At 51.0% G+C, this 22,473-nt stretch overlaps 1 protein-coding gene across 9 annotated transcripts in view; it reads left to right on the top strand.

The window, feature by feature from the left end:
* Positions 1 to 20,118, top strand: part of LOC309867843 (membrane progestin receptor gamma) — a 74,924-nt gene extending 54,806 nt beyond the window's left edge. For 5 of the 9 annotated variants that reach the window (XM_082736911.1, XM_082736912.1, XM_082736908.1 and 2 more), the window contains 4 exons: positions 4,088 to 4,214; positions 11,238 to 11,334; positions 13,188 to 13,329; positions 16,637 to 20,118. In XM_082736911.1, the coding sequence (XP_082593037.1) occupies positions 4,088 to 4,214; positions 11,238 to 11,334; positions 13,188 to 13,329; positions 16,637 to 16,878 (608 nt within the window). In that variant the 3' untranslated portion in view covers positions 16,879 to 20,118. The other 4 variants (XM_082736916.1, XM_082736913.1, XM_082736909.1 and 1 more) reach the window with 4 other exon arrangements.
* The last annotated feature ends 2,355 nt before the right edge of the window (positions 20,119 to 22,473 follow it).

Here is a 22,473-nt window from a genome sequence, read left to right as displayed (position 1 = left end):
AGCCCCAATCTTGGGGTAGGCTGACTTGTGTGGTGTAAATACTACCCCCGCGGCCAACTTCTGGCCTCCAGTGGGACATCTCTGCACATCATCGTGGAGTAATTCCTCTCCACAGATAGAGGAGATGCATTAATGGAAAGTCACCGTGATTCTTTAATTATAAGTTTACGTTGTTGGCGGGGTTTAACAGTCACTTTGTGGGATCTCCAAAACCTTAACTGTTTGCCGTCATAGGCCAGGGGGAACGGCTCGCATGTCAAGGCGGGTCTCTCGCCTGCCTGGCAGAGAAGAGGGGGTCACGAACCCCGCTTGTCGAAGGGCTTCGATGAGTTCGCCATGTGCTCAAAGTGCCACGGGAACCGAGGGGTGAACCCAAAGCAGGCGAGGTTGGGTGTTGACTCCTGAGCCTCCTCGTGTTTTTCTGCCAACTATGGGGCCCCTTCCTTCTGGCTCCCCTTTTCTCCCCAGCTGGCAGGCATCCATCTGTCCCCAAGTATCCCTGCTCTGACCTCTTATCCCTCCTGCTTCTGCTCCTGTTCCAGGTATGAAAGCAAAGGCCTTCTCTTCCCTTGTCCAAGAAGGGTGTCCGTGAGGATCACGTCTCCATCCTGTTTCCTCTCCTCCCTCCCTTCACAACTCACACAAACACACGCATACACACAAACACGTGCATACACATACATATATGCACACACAGACATGCACACACGTTTATGCACAGACACAAATGCACACACAGGCTTACCATGTCACCTCCCATCCCTCCGTGCTGCCTGAACCACCTCCCTTTCTCTGGTCGCGGTCACATCACTCACATCACTCCCGCTTCTCCTCCTGCCTAGTGGGCACATTCTCTTTCTCTTCTGCTGGCTCCCCGCTCTGCTCCCCTGGCAGAGGACAAGCTCTGAATCCGGCCTCGGGCCTCCGCTCTCATTCAGGCCGGCATCAGGGTGACTACACACCGTCCCCCAACACCTCTGGGCCAGGCTCTCCTAAACTGTCCTAGTCTACCACTAACCCAGGGTCCATGCCGTGTCCAACCCTGTGACCGAGACTGTCCACATCCCTCCCCACCATCCCCACCACACACATCCACTCCCCCTCCCTCAGTGCCTCACCTGGCTTCTGGTTCCACCCCTACCTGGTCTCCCAAGTCAGAATCTATAAATGGCCCTTGGGTTCCCCTCCCTCCTACTCCCCTGCCATCTTGTCCATTAGTTAGTGCACCCTGACCACAGCCTCCTCTCCATCTCCTGCTCCTCCCCCACTCCTGCCCACTCACCCCCACCAGGCTTCTCTAACACCTTCTGACTATGGCTCCCCTCCCCCTCAAGACCTTTCAGGATTCCCAGTTACCCCGGATGAAGTTTAGACTCCTTAGTCCAGAGGCTTCCAGAGCCCTTGACCACCTTTCCAGACTCGTGCTAAGAGCAGGCATTTGGGAGACCCCACTAGACAACACCCGCGACACATTACGGGATTGGCGGAGGGGGGTGGTGGGCGGCAATCTGCAATGCCTGTTTGTGGCCCAGCTGCCTCCAGCCCATCAGTCTTGGGCGAGTTTCTTAGCCTCGCTAAGCCCCGGTCCTCTCATCCACAAACTCAGCATCATATCCTCTTCAGGCACGAAGATGAGCTGAGTGTTGCCGGTGAGGTGCGCAGCACAGTGCCTGGTTCTTAGCCTCCCGAGAGGAGCCATTACCGCCACTACATCCTTGACCTTGACGTCAGTCCCCAGGATGGCAGCTCTCGTGATAGCTGCATTACATGCGAGAATGAGGCACCACGAAGGAAAGTGACCAGGTCACGTGGCGTGTAAATGGCAGAGCCTGGGTTCGAACCAAAGCCCTGGGGGTCAGCCGCCACCCTGAACCATTTCCCTTCCTGTCACTGGCTTTCTGGATTTGTTACTCCTTCCTGTTCTCCATTCTATCCTGTGGAAACCCACAGTCCCCTAGTGGTGGCGTTTGCTCCCACTTCCCTGCTTTCCAGCTGTTCCTCCCTCTAGGCCCTGCTATGCATTGTCACTAGGTTTGGCTGTCTTAATCCCTCACTCAGAAACCTTCCATGACTCCCTGTGGCCTCAAGAGGATGTTTACTTTCCTTAGTCTGGAATCCAAAGCTGCCTCTCTTTCTGCTCCCCGGAGTGCCCTCTAAAGGGATCAGAGCATGAGTACAATGTGTGTGTGGGGGGGTGTGGGGCAGGTCCCCATGTCACCCCAAGTATTTCTCTGACAGCAGCTGGGTGTTCTACAATTCCGCTCATTTCTGACACCGTCCTCCTGGGGACTGCATCCGTTCCCACAGGTGAAAACTCGGTCCCCAAGACTGCCTCCCACCCCCGCGGATGTCAGACACAAGCCCAGGTTGTTACAGACTGACTATACATCTGAGGCCCCATGACCCTGGCTCCCAGAGCTCAGAGAAACATTTTACGTACTCAATTACCAGCTGATTATAAGGGATAGAAGTCAGGAACAGCCAGCTGGAAGAGATGCGCAGGGCAGGGTGTGGGGAAAGGCTCGGTGCTTCCAAAGTGTCCTCTGAGCACGCCCCCTTCCCTGAATCACCATGTGGTCACCAACCCGGAAGCTCTCTGAACCTCTGCTTGGGTTTTTATGGAGACTTCATTCTTCAGGATTGATGAAGTCATTGGCTATTGGTCTTCCCCTCCCAGAGGTCGGGTGTGGGGCTGGAAGTTCCAACCCTCTGGTAACAGGGTTCATTCTTCTGACAACCAGGTTCCAAGCCTCAGATACTTTCCAAATCACCTCATTAACATAACTAAGGACCCCTTCCTTTCTCTCCTGGTTTAGGAAGTTCAGGGGTTTTAGGCGTTTTGTGCCTGGAACAGTGGAAAAGACCAAATATCTATTTCTTACTAGAAGTCATTTGGCTTCCCACTGCCATTTGGGGCGGGGTCTGAGGCTTCCTTGCTCCTGTGTTACCTGCGGAGCTTGGAGTGCCCTTCAGCCCCCATTAGCATACCCAGAGCAAATGCATCCTGGGCCGGAGGAGGCCCTCCCGCTCCAGATTAGTCTGGGGAGGAGTCTGTCCCCCAGGAGGCACTTCCAAGCCGAAGTCCCACAGGCAGCCTGCTGATTCCAAGCTCTTTCTGCCTGTGTCACCCGGGAACACCACCTGGCTGGGACCCAACCCCATCTGTCAAATGGGGTCAGAGGGAGAGCTTGAACTTGGTGCGGCCGAGGCCTGGGTCAGCCCTGAGCTAGGATTCTGGTGTTCTCTGGGTCTTTGGAATAACAGGTGACCATAGGATGGACCCACGAGGCCCTGGGTGGGCAGGTCTGTGGCTGTCTCTCCCAGAGAAGACCTGATGAGGGCAGCTGGGGAGGCCTTCTGGGTCAGGTCCCTGGACACACCTGGTCCCTTTGAAAAGGACAGTGATCTCTGTTCTTTCAAGGGAAAACAGCAGCAAATGGGTCTTCCGAGGGCCCTTTGGGAACCTTCCTGTCCCAGATTCCCAAACTTAAAGCAATGAAACACCAAGGCTAGCCTCTCACATTCACCTCTCAGCTGGCCTGTCCCCCAGCCCACTGATACCATATGTCTCCTCACCTTGGCAAGGCCCCTCTCTCCCTGCAACGTCTATCATTCCACGAGGGGTGCACCGTGTCATAGGCACGCTCAGAAAAGCTGGGCACCCTGAGGGGTCATCATGGACCAGAGCTTGGGGATCGGGGTGGGGGGGGACTGTCCCTGAACTGCCTCAGGTGGAAGCTTGGCCTTGCTGCTTTCTAGCTGTGTGCCCCCCAGGTGGGTTGCTAACCCTCTCTGTGCTGTCAGGCTGTCTTCTGTAAATGAGGACAAGGGCAGGGTTTATGGTAGGGGGTGATTGTCAGGATTATGTGAGTTGTCCAGTGTAAAGCTCTTGGGCGATGCTGGGCTCATTCTGAGGGGAGGGTTGGGGTAGGCAGAGAAGAGAGGGAAGGTGATGGGGGGTGGGGAGGGCAAGGCACAAGCCAGGTGTGGTGGCCATGTTCATCCAGTGGCTGGGGTTGGGCTTCCCAAGGGTCCAGGCCACACTTCGGCCTGACTTCTGGCCCAATGCTGGTTTTTTCCATCCCAGGCTCAGCGATTGCGTATTCAGCCTATTCCCTCCCGGACGTGATGGTGTGTACCACCTTCCATGACTACTACGTGCCCTTGGCCGTGATGAACACCATCCTCAGCACCGGCCTCTCCTGCTACTCCAGGTACCCTGCAGCTGGGAGACGCTCCAGGGAAGGGACGCTCAGAAACCTGGGGCTTGGAGGGGACTCCACACTTGGCTTAACACTCTGCTCTCACTGTCTTGAAATGCGTAATGACTTTTGAACAAGGGGTCCTGTACTTTCCTTCTGCACTGGGGCCTACGAATGATGTAGCTGGGCCTGTTGCAGGACGGATCACTTATTTAGCCTTCTTGGACCTCAGTTTGCTCATCTGTAAAATGGGGCCCACACACCTACATACCTTGTGAGATAGATGTAAGGGTTGCAGGGAACGTGTCCCGCATGCCTGGCCCAGAGGCGGCGCCCTATCAGTGGGCAGTCCACTGGCGGCGACCGAGCGGGCCCATGTCTAGACACACACACTTGCTGGCCGATGACGTTCAGGTGTCTGCCACGTCCCTGGGGAAGCGCTGTGGCTGTGAGGCTCACGCACATGGCTGGCTTTCATTCCATCTGGTTTCTCCCTCCACTCAAGAAAGCTCCTTGGAGTGTGAGTACCAGAGACGTTGTTTGGGGGCTGCTGACTCTAGTTTACTAAGCTCTTTGTAAAAGCCAACTGTCCACATTTCCGCTTTGCTGAATGATTTAGGAAACCTCTTCAAGTGGTAGTGTTGGGGGACAGCCCTGTCTGGATGGCGCCGGGGTGCTGGGTGCTGTCCGGGCTGGGGGCTCTCGGGTGTGGCTTAGGAAAGGGCCCATGGGAGGCTGACAGGTTGCATCCAATCCCCTAACCCCAATCTCAGTTCTGGGGAGCCAGCTGGAGGTTCCCTAATGAACCACCGTCCCCCCGCCCCAGGAGGAAAGTGGGGGGAAGGGAAGCTTCTCTACCTTGTCTGCAATCACTGTGGCTCTCCCTTTCCTCGGGTGACACTTGGGTGTCGTAGGACCAAAGGTAAGCAGTTTTCACAAACTGGACAAGCTGGTTTTCTATAAAAAATGGAAGGATAGAGATTCTTAAAGAGCATCAAGAACACTTGCTCCAACTTGTCTCCGCTTGCCTGTCTTGAGACTGGTTGGGAGCATGGAGTTGCTTTGCGTGGGAGGGCGTCTCATTTCTAGAGCCAGTGTCAACAACAGGCTTTGTTCATCCCACGAAAACAAGCCTGGAGGGAGGGAGTGGGAGCTGAACTCTCTTCCCCTTCCCTGGCAATGCGGAGCCCCCTTACAGCTGTGAGGACAGGGGGTCTGCCCTCAGGGTGGAAACCCAATCAGACCTCACCGGGTTATTCTTGCCTCCTCCCCACTTCCTCAAGGACACCTGTCAACTAAAAACTCTTTCTGGAGCGAAGCCTCTGTGCCAGGCAGGAGCTTCGAGGGCTGCAGGAGTGATGGGGAGGAGGGGGTTGGGCCCTGCCTCGGGTGAGAAAAGGTGTAACACACATAGAAAATAACCACGATGCCAGCAACAGCCCAGGAGAGATGAAGCGTGGCCCGGAGGCATGGGGCACAGATGTGTGGACAGGACACCCCTAGCTCTGGTCCCTGGATGAGTCATGATCCTGTCTTGTTAGCTCCTGTTGGTTGTGTAGCTGAGCTCTTCGGAATTTAGGATTGGAGAGAGGTGAGCACTGTGGGCTGAGGGGGGCATGGAAGGCTCCATGAGTGTTGAAGGAACAGTCCCAGAGTTCATGATCCAGGACAGTTTCCCTAGGAAGCCCCAGTGCAAGTTAGCTTAGTTGCCTTTTTTTTTTTTTTTTTTTTCCTCTTAAAGCTTCCTGAATCATCTATAAGCCACCAGGGTGGATGGTTTTCTTCTAGCCAGAAGTTCATCCTAGTTGTTAATAAGAAATGGGTCTTCTGGATGCGTTACGCCTGTTACCTTTGGACAAATTTATTTGGCAGGGCAGGCTGGCAAGGAATCTCATGATGCCTGTGTTTGGAAGGTTCTCCCTTGTTAGTGAAATGAAATTTCTGTTTACTTATGGGGCACATCTGTTGCTCTTCCATGGATCCAACCATTCATTCATCCACCTTCTCGTTCACCATCCCCCTACCTAACCACCATCTATCCATCCATCTACCCACCCATTCACCCATCCTTCCACCCAACCAGCCTTCTATCCACCCATCTACCCAACCAGCCATACACCTATCCATCTACCTACCTGTCCACTCATCCATCATCTACCCAACCACCCATCCACCCATCCATCCATCCTCCCACCCACCTGCCTACCCATCCTTTCATGCACCCATCCACCCGTCCACCTGTCCATCCGTCCGTTCATCCATCCATCCATCCATCCATCCATCCTTCCAACCAAACTGGTCAACCAGTCAGCCAGTCAACCAAATAACTAACCAACCACTCACTCAACATTCCTTAAATGCCTACCATACTCCAGGCATCGTGTTAAGATCTGGGAATAGCAGGAGGAGTGAGGCACAGCCCTTGTCCCGAGAGAGCACCCAGTGCAGTAGTCAAAGCAGATTCCCCAAAAGCCCAGATGGAGCCGTCATTTCCTCTAAGGGCCAGAGGAAATGGCATATAGAGTATAGTGTTACAGAATGTAATGTATGCAAATAATGGTAATACAAAATGATACCTGCTACAATACACAAAGTTCTGCAGAGCAGTACTGGGACTGAGTATTGAGGGAGGTTGAACACCCAAGCTGGAGAGGAGGGAAGGGCCTTTGGGACAGAGCACACAGCCTGCACAGGGGGAGGGGGCGGGAGAAGATGGCCCTGGGTGGCGGCAGGGGGCTTCAGAGTTTCTGGAGCTGCACAGCTGGAAGGAGGAGAGTGGCTAGAGAGGGTCTCTGACAGTGGCTGGGATTTGACGTGCTTCGTGTGCCCTGCTGTGCCCTGGTCCTGTGCTGGCGAAGGCCAGTGATCTCCACAGGAGGGCCATGCCATGAGGGGCTTCCAGGTGTGTCCGTGGCTGCGGGCGTGGGAGCCTGTGCTGGAATAGAAGCCTAGGAAGAGGTCCAGAGGCAGAGTGGGATGTCCCAGCAGAGAGTCCTTTGGTGTCCCTTCTTGTCTGGTCCTCTTCCCTTTCCTGTTTTTATTCCCTTTTTTGTCTTCAGTGTCTGAGGAGTGAGAAAGCTGGCTCCTGGACCAAGAGAGACTCAGCCCCCATTCACTTGAGGAGAAGCAGGTGGAGAGAAGGCCAGGGCCCCCTGGGGTCCCAGATTTCATGGACTTCTGGCTTCACCTTAAACAAGGACATCTGAGAAGATGTCTCGGGGTATTCTACCATGCTAGGGCTTCAGAGTATTTTCCAAGATTTCTCTCCTCACCCTCCTCCTCCCCCAAGCCCACCCTCCCTCTGGCCCGGGCTCCATCAGTCCATGATGTATCCAGGAGTGGTCAGAGAACGGCCATCTCCTTCCTTGAGCAAAAAGCAGACCACAGATGTCCTGGGCGGTTTTTAGTTATTCACGTGCTTACTAGAATATCATGGTCTAAGTGGCATTCATTCCATTTTACTACCTGTCCTTGAGGTCAGTCTCTGCATAGAGCACTGGTGGACTCCCTTGAATCTAGTGCAAATGAATGTTCCAGAAACCCACCTGCTGCTTCTGTAGCATTTGAGAAGGGAGATGGAGAGAACACATGACATCTCTGTCGCTCTCAGAGCAAGATGGGGTGACAGAGACCTGGCCTGCTTATCCCACTGGACACCCAGAAGCCCAGCAAGGCATTCTCACTCCCTAAGGACGTCAGTCACCCAGAGTTTGCTGTCCATCACAAGTCCCGTAGGCTCTTTTTATTCACTCATCCAATGTGTCCAGAGGTTGTTTTGTTTTGACAAATAGTTGCCCAGTGAAATGCCCTGTGGTCAGTGCTGTGAGGAAGAGAGGTGACTTTTCATCCTTGGTGGAAAGTGGGCTACGCCATGAGAGCCATGCCGGGGCGGTGGGTGGAGCTGCGGCCCACAGCAGACCAGGGAGGGGGTTCAGAGGTCAGAGCTGGAGGCAGGAGGCTCTGGGGGCTCAGCCAGATGACAAAGTGCTACTAGACCCAGAGGCCAGCACGTGGAAATGTCCGTGTTCTGCGATGTCACCCACACAATAAAACAGCCATAACCACACCACACACATGCACACACACACACACACACACACACATCCCTCTGCAATAGAATGTTTCCAAAGGCCCACTGGTCAAGCATTGGTTCCAGAATTTGCTTGCATCTCCAGCCGGCTTTGTTGCAACAAGATTTATCAGCTTCTAGAACAGACCCTCTCCTGGTGGAGGCTTCTGCCAAAATCCAGTGCTTCCTGCCAACCTGGTTCTAGGCAGATGAGGCCTGACTTCCTGTAAACCGGTCTCTCCACTGGGCTGTGCAGGGACTGGCTTACCAGGTGGGGCTCTGGAGACTGAAGGGGAGGGGGGCAACCAGTGCTTTCTTTGGAGGCTTCTGCAGCTCCTGCCCCTCCTTCCCGGAATCTCTGGCTGGGGCGACACCCTGTGGCTAACTTTGGAATTGCACCTTGGTAGTGGGAAGCCCCTCTCTGTGGCTACTGGCCCTTCTGCCATTTATTCTCTGTTGCTGTCTCTCTTCTGTTCTGCTTTTTCTCCTTTTTTTCCCCCTGTAGACTCGGCTTGGCAGATGGAGAGGCTGGTTCGTTTGCCCCTGGGGAAGCAGTTTATCAGGCCGGGCGAAATGTTGTCTCAAGTCACAGGAAATCCATGGTTTGGGGGATGGCCCTCGCCAGCCAGAGCCAGCTTTCTTCCTGTGTAAGTGGTCACAGAAAGAGCGTGCTTTCATAGTGAGCCTCTTAGAACCCAGGAAAGATAGATGGTGACCATGCATGGGGAGCGGGGAGCGGGCTTGTGGTTGGACTGGGTTGGCCAGGGTAGGCTGTGAAGGCTGTTGAGACAGGCTCTGGCTGTGGAGGGCAGTGGGAGTGTGTCCCATTTTTACCCTGGGGCAGAGCGGGTATAGGCAAGGATGAAGGCTGGGTAGTGGTCCAAGGCTGGCTCAGCCTGCCGGAGGGGTGGGGGTGTGAAACTTGGAAGCCAGACCGCACTGGGTGTAAATCCTAACTTCGCCTCTTATCAGCTCATCTGACTTTAGGCAAGTCTCCCAGAACCCGTCTCTTTCCTCCTATTCCTGTTCCCTGGCACAGCTATAGCTCTAAGGTGGGGATGGGGAGAGAATGAATCCCACTACACACCTTTTATTAAAAGCTGCCATTTATCAAGCGTTCCTCTGTGACGTGAGCAACTCCTTGCAAATATGGATTATCAAATCCTTGCAACAAGCCCATGAAGGAGTACGGTTGTGGCCCCTGTGTTACACGTGAGGACTTTGCGGTGCACAGAGGTTACCTAACCTGCTGGGGGTCGCATGATCACGGAGGGCTGAGGCAGGACTCGAACCCAGGCTGTCCAGATCAGACACTGCCTGTAACTCATGGCCTGGTGTGGCCTCACCTCTCCCAGTGCTGGTGGTTTACTCCAAGGCTGGCAGGTCTGGTTTGGGAGGATGATAAGTTGAGGTCCCTTATTTCTCTTCCTCCTTTTTCTTCAGCTTCTCTTCCTTCTCTACCCCCTGCCTGCCCTGTGTTTCTCTGTCTTAGGATGGGGTCAGGAAAGGAGAGACATGCACTCATATGTTTGAAAGTTGGAGCTTATCCCTGGAGGCTGTGGGGCTTCCCTGGGGCCCACGGCAGCTGCCTTTTACTCTGGAGCAGGGATCCTCAGGCTTGGTTTCCTGGAGGGCTAGATAAACACATCAGTCTGGGGGACATGAGAGTCCCCTGATGGCTCAGGGGGTGGATGTGGGAGTCTCTGCACTGTCCCAAACCAAAGGACCTGGGGAGCAGAGAGCTTTGTAGTCAGGTGACTGCACCAGCTATGGGGACAGGAGTAACCTGGCCAGGGGTCAAGGGCCTGGGCTGGGTGGAGCCATAGGTTGTGTTTGGTGGGGAAAAGGGCAGGCTGTGGGCTGGCACGGGGCATCTGGGGAACAGGGGTGGGGAGCGGTGGTGGGACATGGATTCCATCCCAGCTGGAGAGCGTGCTGAGGGCAGGACTGTCAGGGAGGGCCTCCCTTGTCTGACTCACTGTCCCAGAGCAGCCATCCCACCAGCCTTGGCGCCCTGACTTTGCATACCACCTTTGTGGGGACCCCTGTGGGGACAGAGGGAGGACCCAGCTCTCCACAATACACTGTGGTATTGAAGCAGGGACCTGCCCTGTCCGGTGGCCTGGGGCCTGAGCACGCCTTACCTGAGCCCCAGTGCAGGGCTGTGGTTTTGTGCAGAGATCTCCCTGCTCCTCTCCTGCTCTCCTTGTATCCAGCCTGTCCATCTGCGCAGCTCCACTCCCTCACCCTGAGCTGCCAGTCCCACCCTGGCTGGGCCCAAGCCAGCTGAGGCCCCATCAGCCTCCGTCTGGGAGGCACTGCCCTCTCTGCCACAGTCAGCACCACTCATTTTAAGGTTTGGTTCATCTTCGGACTGGAGGGGGGTTGATGAAGGGGAGGGGGAAAGGCCACATTTACTCAGTTTCCCAGGCTAGTGTTCCTGGGTGTGGCACTAAGGATTCCAGAACCTTCTCCCAAGTCATTAAACACTTCCCCTGAACCAAGGGCTTCTGCACAGCAGTCACCTGGACAGCTAACTAGTCAGACATCTCATCTTTCCCAGACGTGCTCGCCCCAGGGGCCTATGCCTGGGGGCCACCCACACCCCACAAGTCTCCCTGTCTTGTTGTTACTGGATTTCGAAAAGGCTCTGGCATTTAGATAACTTGCGTCCTGAAGCTCCTTTCCAGCCCAGTACCTCCTTCCTGGCTTCTTTGGACACCACTGCTTCTCATGAGGCAGCCCCAGGAGATGGTTTCCCCTGAGGCCTTCCCACATGCAGCCATCGTGGCAGGAGAAGTAGACGAGGCCAGTGGAGAAGCTGCTGGCCTCAGAGGAAGGTTGCCCCGAATACTTGCCTTCTGTTGATGACTTGCCCTCGGTTACTCATAATGTGCATGCACATGTGTCATTTAATGAAAATGTTTTCATTCCCATTTCTTCCCCCTTTTCCTTTCCTGATCTAGGTTTCTTGAGATCCAGAAGCCTGGGCTCTGTAAGATGCTTCGCATCCTTGCTTTTGCTTATCCCTACACCTGGGACTCCCTCCCCATCTTCTACAGGGTAAGGGCCAGGCTCCATCTTTTTCCTGCCTGTTGGCAACACCAGGGACCCTTCCGTATCCTGAGCTCCTGGGGATCAGAATGCCATGCTGGTCATTGCACATGGGAGTCGAGACCTTCCTTACTAGAGGGTACATAATAGTTAGGAGACAGCAGGAACATAGACGCTATGCCAGACCACAGACGATGCATCAGTGGCCAGCACTGATGGGGCTCAGAGGTAATCATGGAGGGCTGCATAGGGGAGGTAACCTGGGCTTTAGTGGAGGGACCGGGAGAGCAGGTTCTGGAGGCAGATCTCTAATATGTACTCACTATAGGACTTTGGCAAGTTATATGCTGTCTTTGTGCCTCAGTTTCTCTCAGCTGTAAAATAGGCATGGTAGTAACACCTTGGTCCATCAGCCTGTGAGGAAGATTTCATGAGAGAACATATAAAATGCTAGCCAGTGACAAGTGTCCAATAAACGCATTATGTATTATCATCAATTAACATACTAGTAGCAAAGGAAAAAATGTGAATGGGGGTCTTAAGGATAGATGGGGATTAGACAGAGACTAGATAAGAGAACAGGAAGAGGGTGTAGGAGGGACACAAGAAGGGGGAGAGTCCAGACACTCTCAAATTAGATGGACCCGAGTTCAAATCCCAGTCCCACTCCTCACTGGCTGTGTGACCTTAGGCAATGCACACAACCTCTCTGAGACTCCGTTTCCTCATTTGTAAATGAGGCTAACATCCCCTCCTGCATGGGGGCGGGGGAGGGGAGGGTTCACTTAATCCCCAGATCTGAAGGGCTCAGCCATGCCTAGAACATGACCTGCACCCAGTGAGTGGGTTTCCTTTCCCAGGGGCAGCCTGAGGTTTGATGCATGAAGCAGGGACAGAACAGGGAGGGTCAGAGCAGGCTCCACCTGTGTGGGCCCCAGGGGAGATCCCCCTGATCCTTCCCCAGAGACAGAGAACACGCACAGGAAACCGGAGCAGAGAATGGCGGGTCCAATGCACCAAAAAATCACACCACAGAGGTCCACGTTATGGAGACGGTATGCTCCTGGTGCCCGGCTGCGGCAGACAGTGGGCAGTGGGGTGGGGAGGTCTCATCCTGAATGGTGATGATGAGGACACAGGTTCTGGAATCATCCTGCCTGGATCCGGATCCTGACGTCATTGCTCATTTGTGGTTTGCATGTCACCCTCTGGCCTGGCTTCCTCATCTGCAAAATGGGAAGCTAGAGTCCGCCTCATGGTAATTGTTGAGGCGGGGCTCTGATGAAATCACGCAATAAAGGGGCTGGCCCCGTGCCCCAGGTTAGTGGCGGCAGCTGTCGATGTTCACAAAGATAATACAAAAGCTATGCTTAACTCTTAAACAGCATCATGGCCGTAATTAATACATTTTGATGACTCAGAAGGCCTTCCAGGGATTTCTGGGCCTTACAGCCTTAATTAGGAACATGAAAGCAGGCGACTCTCTGGTAAGAGGTGAGTTGAAGAGTGAATAGACCACTTTTTACTATACTTACATTTTACCCCCAGACAGTAGAGTAGCAATAGGTCTACTAGGGTTTTTCTTTTCCTTTATTTCTTTCTTTTTCATTTGTGCCTAAATAACCCAAAGGTCTTTATGAGCATTCGGAGGGTTAAAATACAGTTGCCCTGGGTCTCGGATGATCACAGTTAGGATGGGAATTCTGCTCCCACAGTCCCCGAGACTTCCCTTTCCAAGCCACAGACCTGAGGCATGAGGGCCTTGGCCTGTGGTGTCCATACATGTGCTCAGAGATGTCTTCAGGCGATGAGAAGGGAGAGGGCCTCGGTGCAAGACCTCATGTTTCCTTAACTGCCCGCAGCTGTTCCTGCTGCCTGGGGAGGGTGTACAGAATGAAGCCATCTTGAACCACCAGAAGCACATGGCCATGACCCTCCTGGCCTCTTTCTTCTACTCCGCACACCTGCCAGAGCGCCTGGCACCCGGTCGCTTCGACTACATTGGTGAGTGTGGCGGGGGTGGAGGGTGGGGAGGCCCTGTGGCCCGGGGTCCTCCAACCCAGAGACAGATGCCAGTGTGTGCAGTGTGAAGGGGAAGCAGGGGCAGGGAGAGCAGCATTCCTCAGGAGCTTGTTTAGGAGCAGGCCAGGGGGAGCGGAACTGGAGATGGGGTTGTATGCAGCCCGCAGATGGCAGGGGAAGGTGGGGGAGGATGGAGAGCAGGTGGGTCTAGGATTTAGCCCGTTCCTATGGGCTATGGGGCCCAGGAGTGCCATTCTTACCCAGAACATGAAATCCCATTGTTGAACAGACACTGAGGGCAGCCCCGGAGAAGAACAGGACAGACAGTGCAGTTGGCTCTGAGGCAACCAGATGGCAGGAACCGTGCTAAAGAGGGGAGAGTGTCTGTCTCATTCAGGTGGGCGCAGTGGGGCCAGGAGGCCTGGTAGAGCAGTGGTTCTCAGGTCTGGCCCCCAGACCATCATTTTCTGCATCATCTGGGAACATGGAAATTCTCAGACCCCCGCCCAGACATCCCACACCAGAAGCTTGGGGCCGGCGGCCCAGCACTCAGGCTGTGCGACTCTCCAGTGGAACCTGAGCTCACTACAGTGAGAGAACTGATGTGGTGGGGGAGGGGCCGTGTGAGCTGCAGGACCTCTGCCTGCTGGGAGAGTTCCTTCCCTCCCTGTCTAGGGAGGTGGGGTGGGCACTGGCTGGAGGAGGCACCCTTGGGTGCCACTTCTGGTGAGGTTGATAAGTCCCGGGGACCAGTGTTCCTTAGATAAGCTGTTGTGGGCATCTAAAGGTCAGCCCCTGTCCTTGAATGGTGGGCCTTAGTTCTCCCCAAGCCCATTTTGCCCAGTGATTTTCCATCTCCTCCCACCTGAGACATGGCCACATTTGCTTCATTGATTCTGAAAAGATCTTCATCTCTTTGACTTAACTCTCTCCTACCAGGAGGCATTGCAAAGACCAAAAGGCTGGGAGGGCAGGTTCCCCCGCAAAAGGAAGGAGACAGGAGGGCCAGGGGACTGGAACCTGCCAGCAGGAGCCATGTACACCTCCCCAGCCCTGCCTAGGTGAAACAGAGGGGTTGTATCTGACGTCTGGGGGCTGCAGGCAAAGTTGTCCCGGGCCTTGTTTTGCCAACGCCCTGGTTTCCTAAAATGTTTCATTCATTAACCTTTAGTCCTATCCTCTTGGGCCTCGGGGTACAGAGCAGAAAGACACCCCTATGAAGGATCATTTGCCAGACAATTGTTAATGACAGGTCACCAACAAGGGATTTGGAAAGTTCTCTGTCTTGCATTCATGGAGTCTGCCAGACATGACCCTCCCTCTCCAGTGTGGGCCAAGGTGCTGACTGGTAAGGGCCGGCTCAGAGAAAGTTCTTCCACGTTCCTGGGGGAGCCGGAGTGCTGAGATCACTTTTCCTGCTGCAGTCGCATCTCAGATACATCCTGTGCCCATGGCGTTTTCTGTCTTTGGCTGTCCTGCTCTGGTGGGAGACAGGTTTGTGCCTCCGGGAGCTCAGCTAGTCACTTCTTTCTGCTTGGATGTGTGTCCTTGGAGAGCAGGGCTCTCTGCTGGACAAGAAGCACTTTGCTGCATCCCGAATGGATTTGGCAATCCTACCAGCCCCCAAGTATAGCCTGAGTGAGGCAGGAGCAACTCGACTGGGCACACCTTCTTCCCCAGGGGACACAACCCGAGGGGCTGGCAGCTCCTGCCCTAAGGGGTTCATGGGCCACCCACCGGAGAGGGCTCTCATTCCCACACTCCCATTCCTGTCTCTCCTTCTGCTCCAGACTGCAGGTGCCCAGGCTGCTCCCTTTCTGGGACACAGTTATCAAATACTTAACTCTGGGGTAAGACCTGGGTGTATGACTTCTCTCTCTCTCTCTTTTAAAGATTTTATTTATTTATTTGACAGACAGAGATCACAAGTAGGCAGAGAGGCAGGCAGAGAGAGAGGAGGAAGCAGGCTCCCCGCTGAGCAGAGAGCCCGATGCGGGGCTCGATCCCAGAACACTGGGATCATGACCTGAGCCGAAGGCAGAGGCTTTATCCCACTGACCCACCCAGGCGCCCCTCATTATCTCTTTTTACTGAAAGAATCCTTTTTGAACTCTTGTGTTGTATCCGGGTGCTAGGATGGCCATAACAAAGAATCACAGATCTTGGGGCTCATACCACAGAAATGCATTTTCTCACGATTTTGGAGGCCGGGAGGCTGAGACCAAGGTCGGGCAGGATTGGGCTCTCCCAAGGCTGCTCTCCCTGGCTTGCAGATGGCCCTCTTCTCGGTCTCGCTCACATGGTCTTTCCTCTCTGTATGTGCCTGCCCAGGGCCCCACCTCCTCTTCTTAGAAGGACACCAATCACCGTGGGTCCAATCTAGTGACCTCATTTTAATGTAATTGTCTCTTAAAAGATCCTATCTCCAAATACGATCACATTCTGAGGTACCTGGGATTGAGACCTTGACCTTCAGAACTGGGGAGAGGGAGACACAAGTCAATCCATGACACGTGCTGTCTTCTCATCTTCTGGTTTCTGAGAGTTGTCCCACACACAGTCCTCAGCCCTGGGCAATGGATTCCTTTCTTCACCAGTACCAACTCAGCGCATCCTTGCCCACCCCCACCCTTGCCCCCTCTGCTGGCTAGCCAGCGTCCTGCAGGGCATGGGGAGGAAGTGTCCCCTGTCATGTGTGGGATTAACCGGCAGTAGGAGGCCACCTCCTAAGTCTAGCTGGCCTCTCCTTTGGCACCGAAGTCAGAATCGAGCTGAGAAGTGCTGGCCCTGCAGAGGTGAACTTTGGCAAAATGTGAGACCAGAACCCTTACCGGGAAACACAGGACTGGTGGATAAGGTATTTGAAACATGGACTTGCTTCGCTCAATGGCCTTTTTTATTTTTCCTCACACTGCATTTTAAAAATAAATGTATTGAGGCATACTTTCCATACCAAAGAATTCCCTAATTTCAACTATACAATTCCGATATTTCCATCTGCATACATGGGTTTTAGAACATGACCATTGCCCCAGTAAGATCCCTCATGCCTGTGTGCTGTTAGTCCCAATTCCTGCCCCCAGTCTGAAGTAGCCACGAATCCGCCTCGTGTCTGCACATTTGCCTTTTCTGGATATTTGACATAGACGGAATGTGACAGTACATGGTCTCTTGTGCCTGGCTTCCTTCACCCAGCATAACATGTCGAGTCTACAGGCCACAGTATAGAATCAACAGTCCATTCCTTTTTCATTGCTGATCTTGGTGGCCTTTTCTGTGTTTGCTGTAGGTCACAGTCACCAGCTGTTCCATGTGTGTGTGATCCTGGCCACTCACATGCAGATGGAAGCCATACTTCTGGACAAGACTCTGAGGAAGGAATGGCTCCTGGCACACACCAGGCCCCTGTCTTTCCCTCAGATAGCTGGAGCCATCCTTCTGTGCCTCGTCTTCAGCCTCAGCAACATAATTTATTTCTCAGCTGCTCTGTATCGGATTCCCGAGCCAGAATTACATAAAAAAGAAACATGATTCAGAACGTAACATGTTCGTGCCAGATGTCAGCCTTAAGCTAGCCCATCCTAGCCACCCTAACCCAGCCGCAGGGAACCAGTTTCCAGAGGTCTGAAATAGCCACAGTGGCTGATGTCTTGGCATTTTTGAGTGGGTTCTTGTCAGTAAGGTATTGAACTGGTGACATTTCTCTAGATGTGCACTGATTCTATATTATTTTAAAAGGGGAAGATGAGTTCAAGTACGTCCTTGTTTGGGCAGATTCTTAATATTTCATTAAGTTTTAAATTTATTTAAAATGGGTTTTTCAATCCTATTTAAACAGTTGGAAGAAGCATGCACCCTTGTAGCTTGACTTTTAAACATTTGAATGAAGCTTCACGACCCTTGTAGTATTACCCTTTGCAAATGGGAACATACTTCAGTTGATGAGTTCCACATAGCATGGCCTCTCCAGGGCGGGAGAATGAGCCAGAAAGATCAGTGTAAGGAACCTGAGTCAGGAGGTTGGGTCTGTGGGAGTTTTGGGGACAGGGGAAGCACTCCAGAAGGGAGAGACCTGGTTTGGGGAAGGGTCTTCTTCCTTTCCCCACCTAGTGAAGGGAATGAATAGAAAAGAGTCCTCTTTTCCACAAGTCCGTTCTACCTTATGGTGCCAATTCCCATGTCATCAGAACACCCACATGGCTGGCTGTCCATTTTCTGTTTTTTAATGTTTTCATGTTTCTAGTTTGATGCTGCACCGTATTGTGTAGTAGGGGTCAAATGTGTAGTGTGTGGGAGTTGGCTGACTTAAGTTCTGTTGGCTGGGTTCATCTGTCACCTTTTAAACCAACGTCATCACAACATTTGGGGATGTTGTACATTTGATGTTACTTCAGCTTTCTAAATACCTTGCAGATCTTAGAGTTCATGTGCAGGAGAAGCTAAGACCTTGTTATTGTGTCCGTCAACTGTAGTGATTGTCAAACTTTTTGGTGAATCAGAAACACTTGGTGGGTTTGTGACATGCAGATTTCCAGAAGATTCTGCATTTATCGTTTAAAATGTAGGTCTTTTAGAGGAGATTTGCCCTAAATCTGGGTAAGTCCCCAGGTGATTCTAATGCAGAAGCACCCCAGGCCAAACTTGAAGAGATGCTTTCCTCATGAATTCCAGAAGGCATTGGGCCTATCAGCTTGCTGTGATTGACCCAGTTTTCATTGACCTACTGCCTAAGGATGTAGCCCCTTGTTTTCTACTCTGCATGAGACTGAGCAATTTCTCATCTTTTGCATCGAGAGTTAAATTTTAGTATTTCATTGTGTTTTTGGAGAATACAAAAATGCTGATGCAAACCAGTTTTTAACAGAGGCCCATCAACCCCTGGTCTGCACTTGCTAATGACTTAAGGGGCTGTCCATCACAAAGCAGGATCTTCTTTGCTGACTTAGGAACACCCCCGTATCTTAGAATACTCCTCTATGGTTAACGGGCCCAGAAACTGAAATGGCCTTGTGAATAGTTCATTGTCCAATCCACTAAGGACAAGTAAAAATTTATATTGGATGAGAGTGGTCAAGAAATGTGATTTCATTAGTTTTATTATCTGTTTACTTCCTCTGGGGAAGGTAGACTGATAAAAATATATGGGCTGGTAAATTTTTGGTACATTAATTGCCAGCTGCATGACAAAATTTAGTTTTTGGCCACAATCTGACATTGTTAGTGGAATTTTACCCCAGCAGGGTCCGTGGGCTCCCTTTTCATCTTGCTGTGACTGCAATTTTATGCTGAGAAGTACAAAGTTTAAATACCGTATTCTAGTAATGCCAAAGACATGAAGCTTTTTAATATATCTTATTTAGAGAGAGTAAAATAATGTTTTTTGTTTAGCTCAGAATAGTTGAAAGACAATAGGTGATTCATTTGAAGGACATTTAAATTATTTAATTTTGGGTTACGTGGCTTTTTTCACCATACTTCACAACGGAAAAAGAAATGTTAGATCCACAAAATAGGTGCCGTGATTCATAATGATTTTAGATGTTTGGTAAACTTAGTCCCATGGTATACTTTTGGACAGTGTTACAAGTTAAAATTTGAGAACAGTTTCCAATATACTGATTTGGAAGCTTCTAGATGTGGGAAGTGGGTTCACATATATTAATTACCCTTAGGTATTAAGAGTACTGGGGCTAGGGGGACCTGGGTGGCTCAGTGGGTTAAAACTTCTGCCTTTGGCCCAGGTCATGATCCCAGGGTCCTTGGATTGAGCCCCGCATCGGGCTCTCTGCTCAACAGGGAGCCTGCTTACCGCCCCCCCCCACTCTCTGCCTGCTTCTCCGCCTACTTGTGATCTGTGTCTGTCAAATAAATAAATAAAATTAAAAAAAAAAAAAGTACTGGGGCTAGAGTTTTGCTTAAGCCATCCCAGAAAGTAAAAAATTCTGGCATTGGGTGAGCTGAAGACCTCACTGGGAAGATGTCTTTTCGTGTAGCGCCTCTCAGTGGTCCTCTTTTTGAGTTTTTTGAGTGTCTCAATTCGCCCCTGAGACACACCATACTTCCACTGGTGGTGACTTCTCGCCATGGTACTGCCTCAAAAGGGGTGACAGACTCCCAGTAGGATGTCCCTGTTCTTCCTCCACCTGCTGAGAAACACTACCCCCAAACTTCCCAGACGCCACAGTTGCGATAAAACCTGAATGTGTGTGAATGAGGCCACGTCGTCAGCTTTACCTTTACCTTAAGAGTTTCACCTTCATCTTAACGGTTTCACTTTCCATTGCTCACTTTTTAGAGAGAAGCGAATTTGTCACTGTGGATTTGAATGAGAAGTGGGAGGTTTTAGAAATCATTTGAGTACAAAGTGGTCTAAATATTTGGTTTTCTGCATTTTTTCTCAAAGTGCTTATTGTGGAACCCAGCTCACATGAGAAGTTCTAGGGAAGGCAAGTTGGAGAACAGGACGGTCACATGTGTTGGATAAACCCTTTGTGTGGCTCTATTGTGTCCCAAATTTCTCTTGGCCATGGCCAAACTATATGTTTCACTATATGAAACACCTATTAACACTGTATGATGATGCTCTATAACTATTAGTTGAACGCCAGCTTCTGATTTTCTAGCCAACAATCCATCATGGACAAAAAGGCAAAGACCCATTTCTAAACTCAGATGTTCTTCCTACTTACAGCAATGTCTAGTTTTCTTAAATCGTGTGGGAGAAAGAAAATAAAATTTATTTGTTATAATAAAGTCCTATTTCCCCCTTGATTTGGTTATGTTTCACCTATCACACGGCAAATGTGTTTGTCGTAAGAAAAAAATTGCTACACATCTGTGCGTTGTTAAATCATTCTGTGGCTATTTCTTTTGTCCTGATACATATAGAATGAATGATGCTTTAGGGGCTGGGGATAAGAGAAGTGAGGAAAACCCAACTCACTTGCATGGAGGAATGTGCTGATGGTCAGTGGGAAAAGGAATGAGGTCAGATAGTGGGGAGTACGCTAAAGGGAATAAGCCTGGTGGAGAAATGGAGGTGGGAGGGACAGGGCAGAGGAGATCAGATGGCCACTCTGAGAAGCTGACAGCTGAGGAGGGCTTCAGTGGGTAAAAGGGTCCCACTTTGCCAGCACGTTGTGAGGCTGGTGTTTTGGGTTGATGTGGCATATATGCAAAGGCCCCAAGTCCAGGAGGCACTTGTCCTGTCGGAAGTATGGAAATCTAGCCACTCATCCCTGAAACATCCCTGAAACGTATTAACTCTAGAAAATGTATGGGTCACTTGACTTGAACAATTCTGGAATTTCTCCTGGATGTTCTCCCCAGGAGATTGTGCAAGGGGTTTTCCTCTGGCCTCTTGGTATTTGTATGAATGCTTCAACTCTGCAATAGATGTATTTCAGACAAAGAGTTGCCACACCCATTCTTTTCACTCAGGGCAACAGATTTCTAAAATTGGCTTAATTCTGGCCTCCTGTAGAGCGTGGAACAAGAAACCTCAAAGATAATTTAGTCCAGCCTCTCGAAAATGTGTTTGATGTTGGAAAATGCACATTTTCAGGCCCGGATGGACAGATGCAGAAAACCTTGGGAGGGAAAAGTAGTTCTTGAGTTTTAAATTTTAAACAAAAGCCCCAAGTGATTTTTAATATAAGGGAGTTTAAAAAACACTGGTCTATTCCAACCATTCTTTTTTTTTTTTCCCACATTTGGAAAAATGTTCCCAAATAGTATGAAGAATTCCCAGGTATTGGGGTGTCTGACTGGCTCAGTTGATAGAGCACAGTTCTTGATGTCAGGGTTGTAGGTTTGAGCCCCATGTTGAGAGTATAGATTACTTAAAAATAAAATCTTAATGAAAAAGAGACTTGTCAAGTACTTTTCATCCTTCCCCCTTTGGCAATTTCTATAACTCTCTTCTCCAACAGTGAGAAACATGGCTCTTCTAATCGCAATGTATTATTTCCTCAGTCTTAGAATGTACAGCATGTCATTTCAGAATTACCAACCCATGTCTGCAAAAAGGCTTACTAATTAGAATTCGATATATGTTTCAGGTTCTTTTTGTCTTGAGCCTGAGGGCATATGGTCTCAATAGTCTAAATTACTTGGGTTAGTTATGGCCCATTTATGTGTATGTTATTCATTTGAAATAGGGTTTAGATCATTTGTTTCTTTTTGTATCAATTTTACAAGCCTCCCATGCTACCCCCCCAAACTAAGCTTGCTGATTTTATTGTCTTTTGAGTCTGTAAAACATTAACATCCAGTCATTCATTTTCAGGCCTGGGGAGAGTCCCAGGGCCAGTGGATGTGAGATGATGCTGCCACAGCTGATGGGAGTCAACAGCTGGGCCCGGAAGAGAGTGTCCCAGTGTTGTGTGTTGGGAGGGCCATAGGCGTCCTGTCTTCGTTGTACCACCCTCCCTCAAACACTCTAGGCTGTGGCAGTATCTGGTCACTAGTAGTTATATGGTTCCCACAGCTGGACTCGCGTAGCTAGGTATTTGAGTTAATTATGGTTCCCATCAGCTGAAGTGTTAGCCTCTCCCCTGTGTTTTGCATAGGACCCTCTCAGTCCAGTTTAGCAGTTTCTTATAAAGTCAAACTGACACTTATGATGAAACCAACCATCCCACCAAGAGAAATGAAAATTCCTATCTTCTTAAAGACCTCTATGCAGATAATTAGACCGTAATTGCCAAAGAGTAGGAAGAGCCTAATTGTCCATCAGCTGGTGGATGGATAAACTGTCATGCATTCATACAAGGGATTACTACTCAGCAGTAAAAAGGGAACATATTGCTGATACGTGCAACGCATGTGTGAATCTCCAAAGCATTTTGCCCAGCTAGAGAAGAGGCCTTCTGAAAAAGAGGAAACTCTAAAGGAGGAAGTCAGGAAAGTGGTTGCCGAGGGCTGGGGGTATAGGAAGGTGATGACCACAAAGGGGTAGCACAAAGAAGGCTTTGAAGTGGTGGGGGTATTACACATCTGACAGTGACGATGGCTACAGGGTGCTGTGTTTGTCAAATACATAACATACACTGCACAACTGAAAAGAGTAGATTTTACTGGACCTAAATTATACTCCATAACTTGACTTTAGTAGAAAACTCTGTT

This window comes from Mustela nivalis (genome assembly GCF_964662115.1).
Source record: "Mustela nivalis genome assembly, chromosome: 6".
NCBI classification, from domain to species: Eukaryota; Metazoa; Chordata; class Mammalia; order Carnivora; family Mustelidae; genus Mustela; species Mustela nivalis.
Note: the sequence above shows the minus strand (reverse complement) of the source record. Positions and strands in the feature narration are given on the sequence as shown.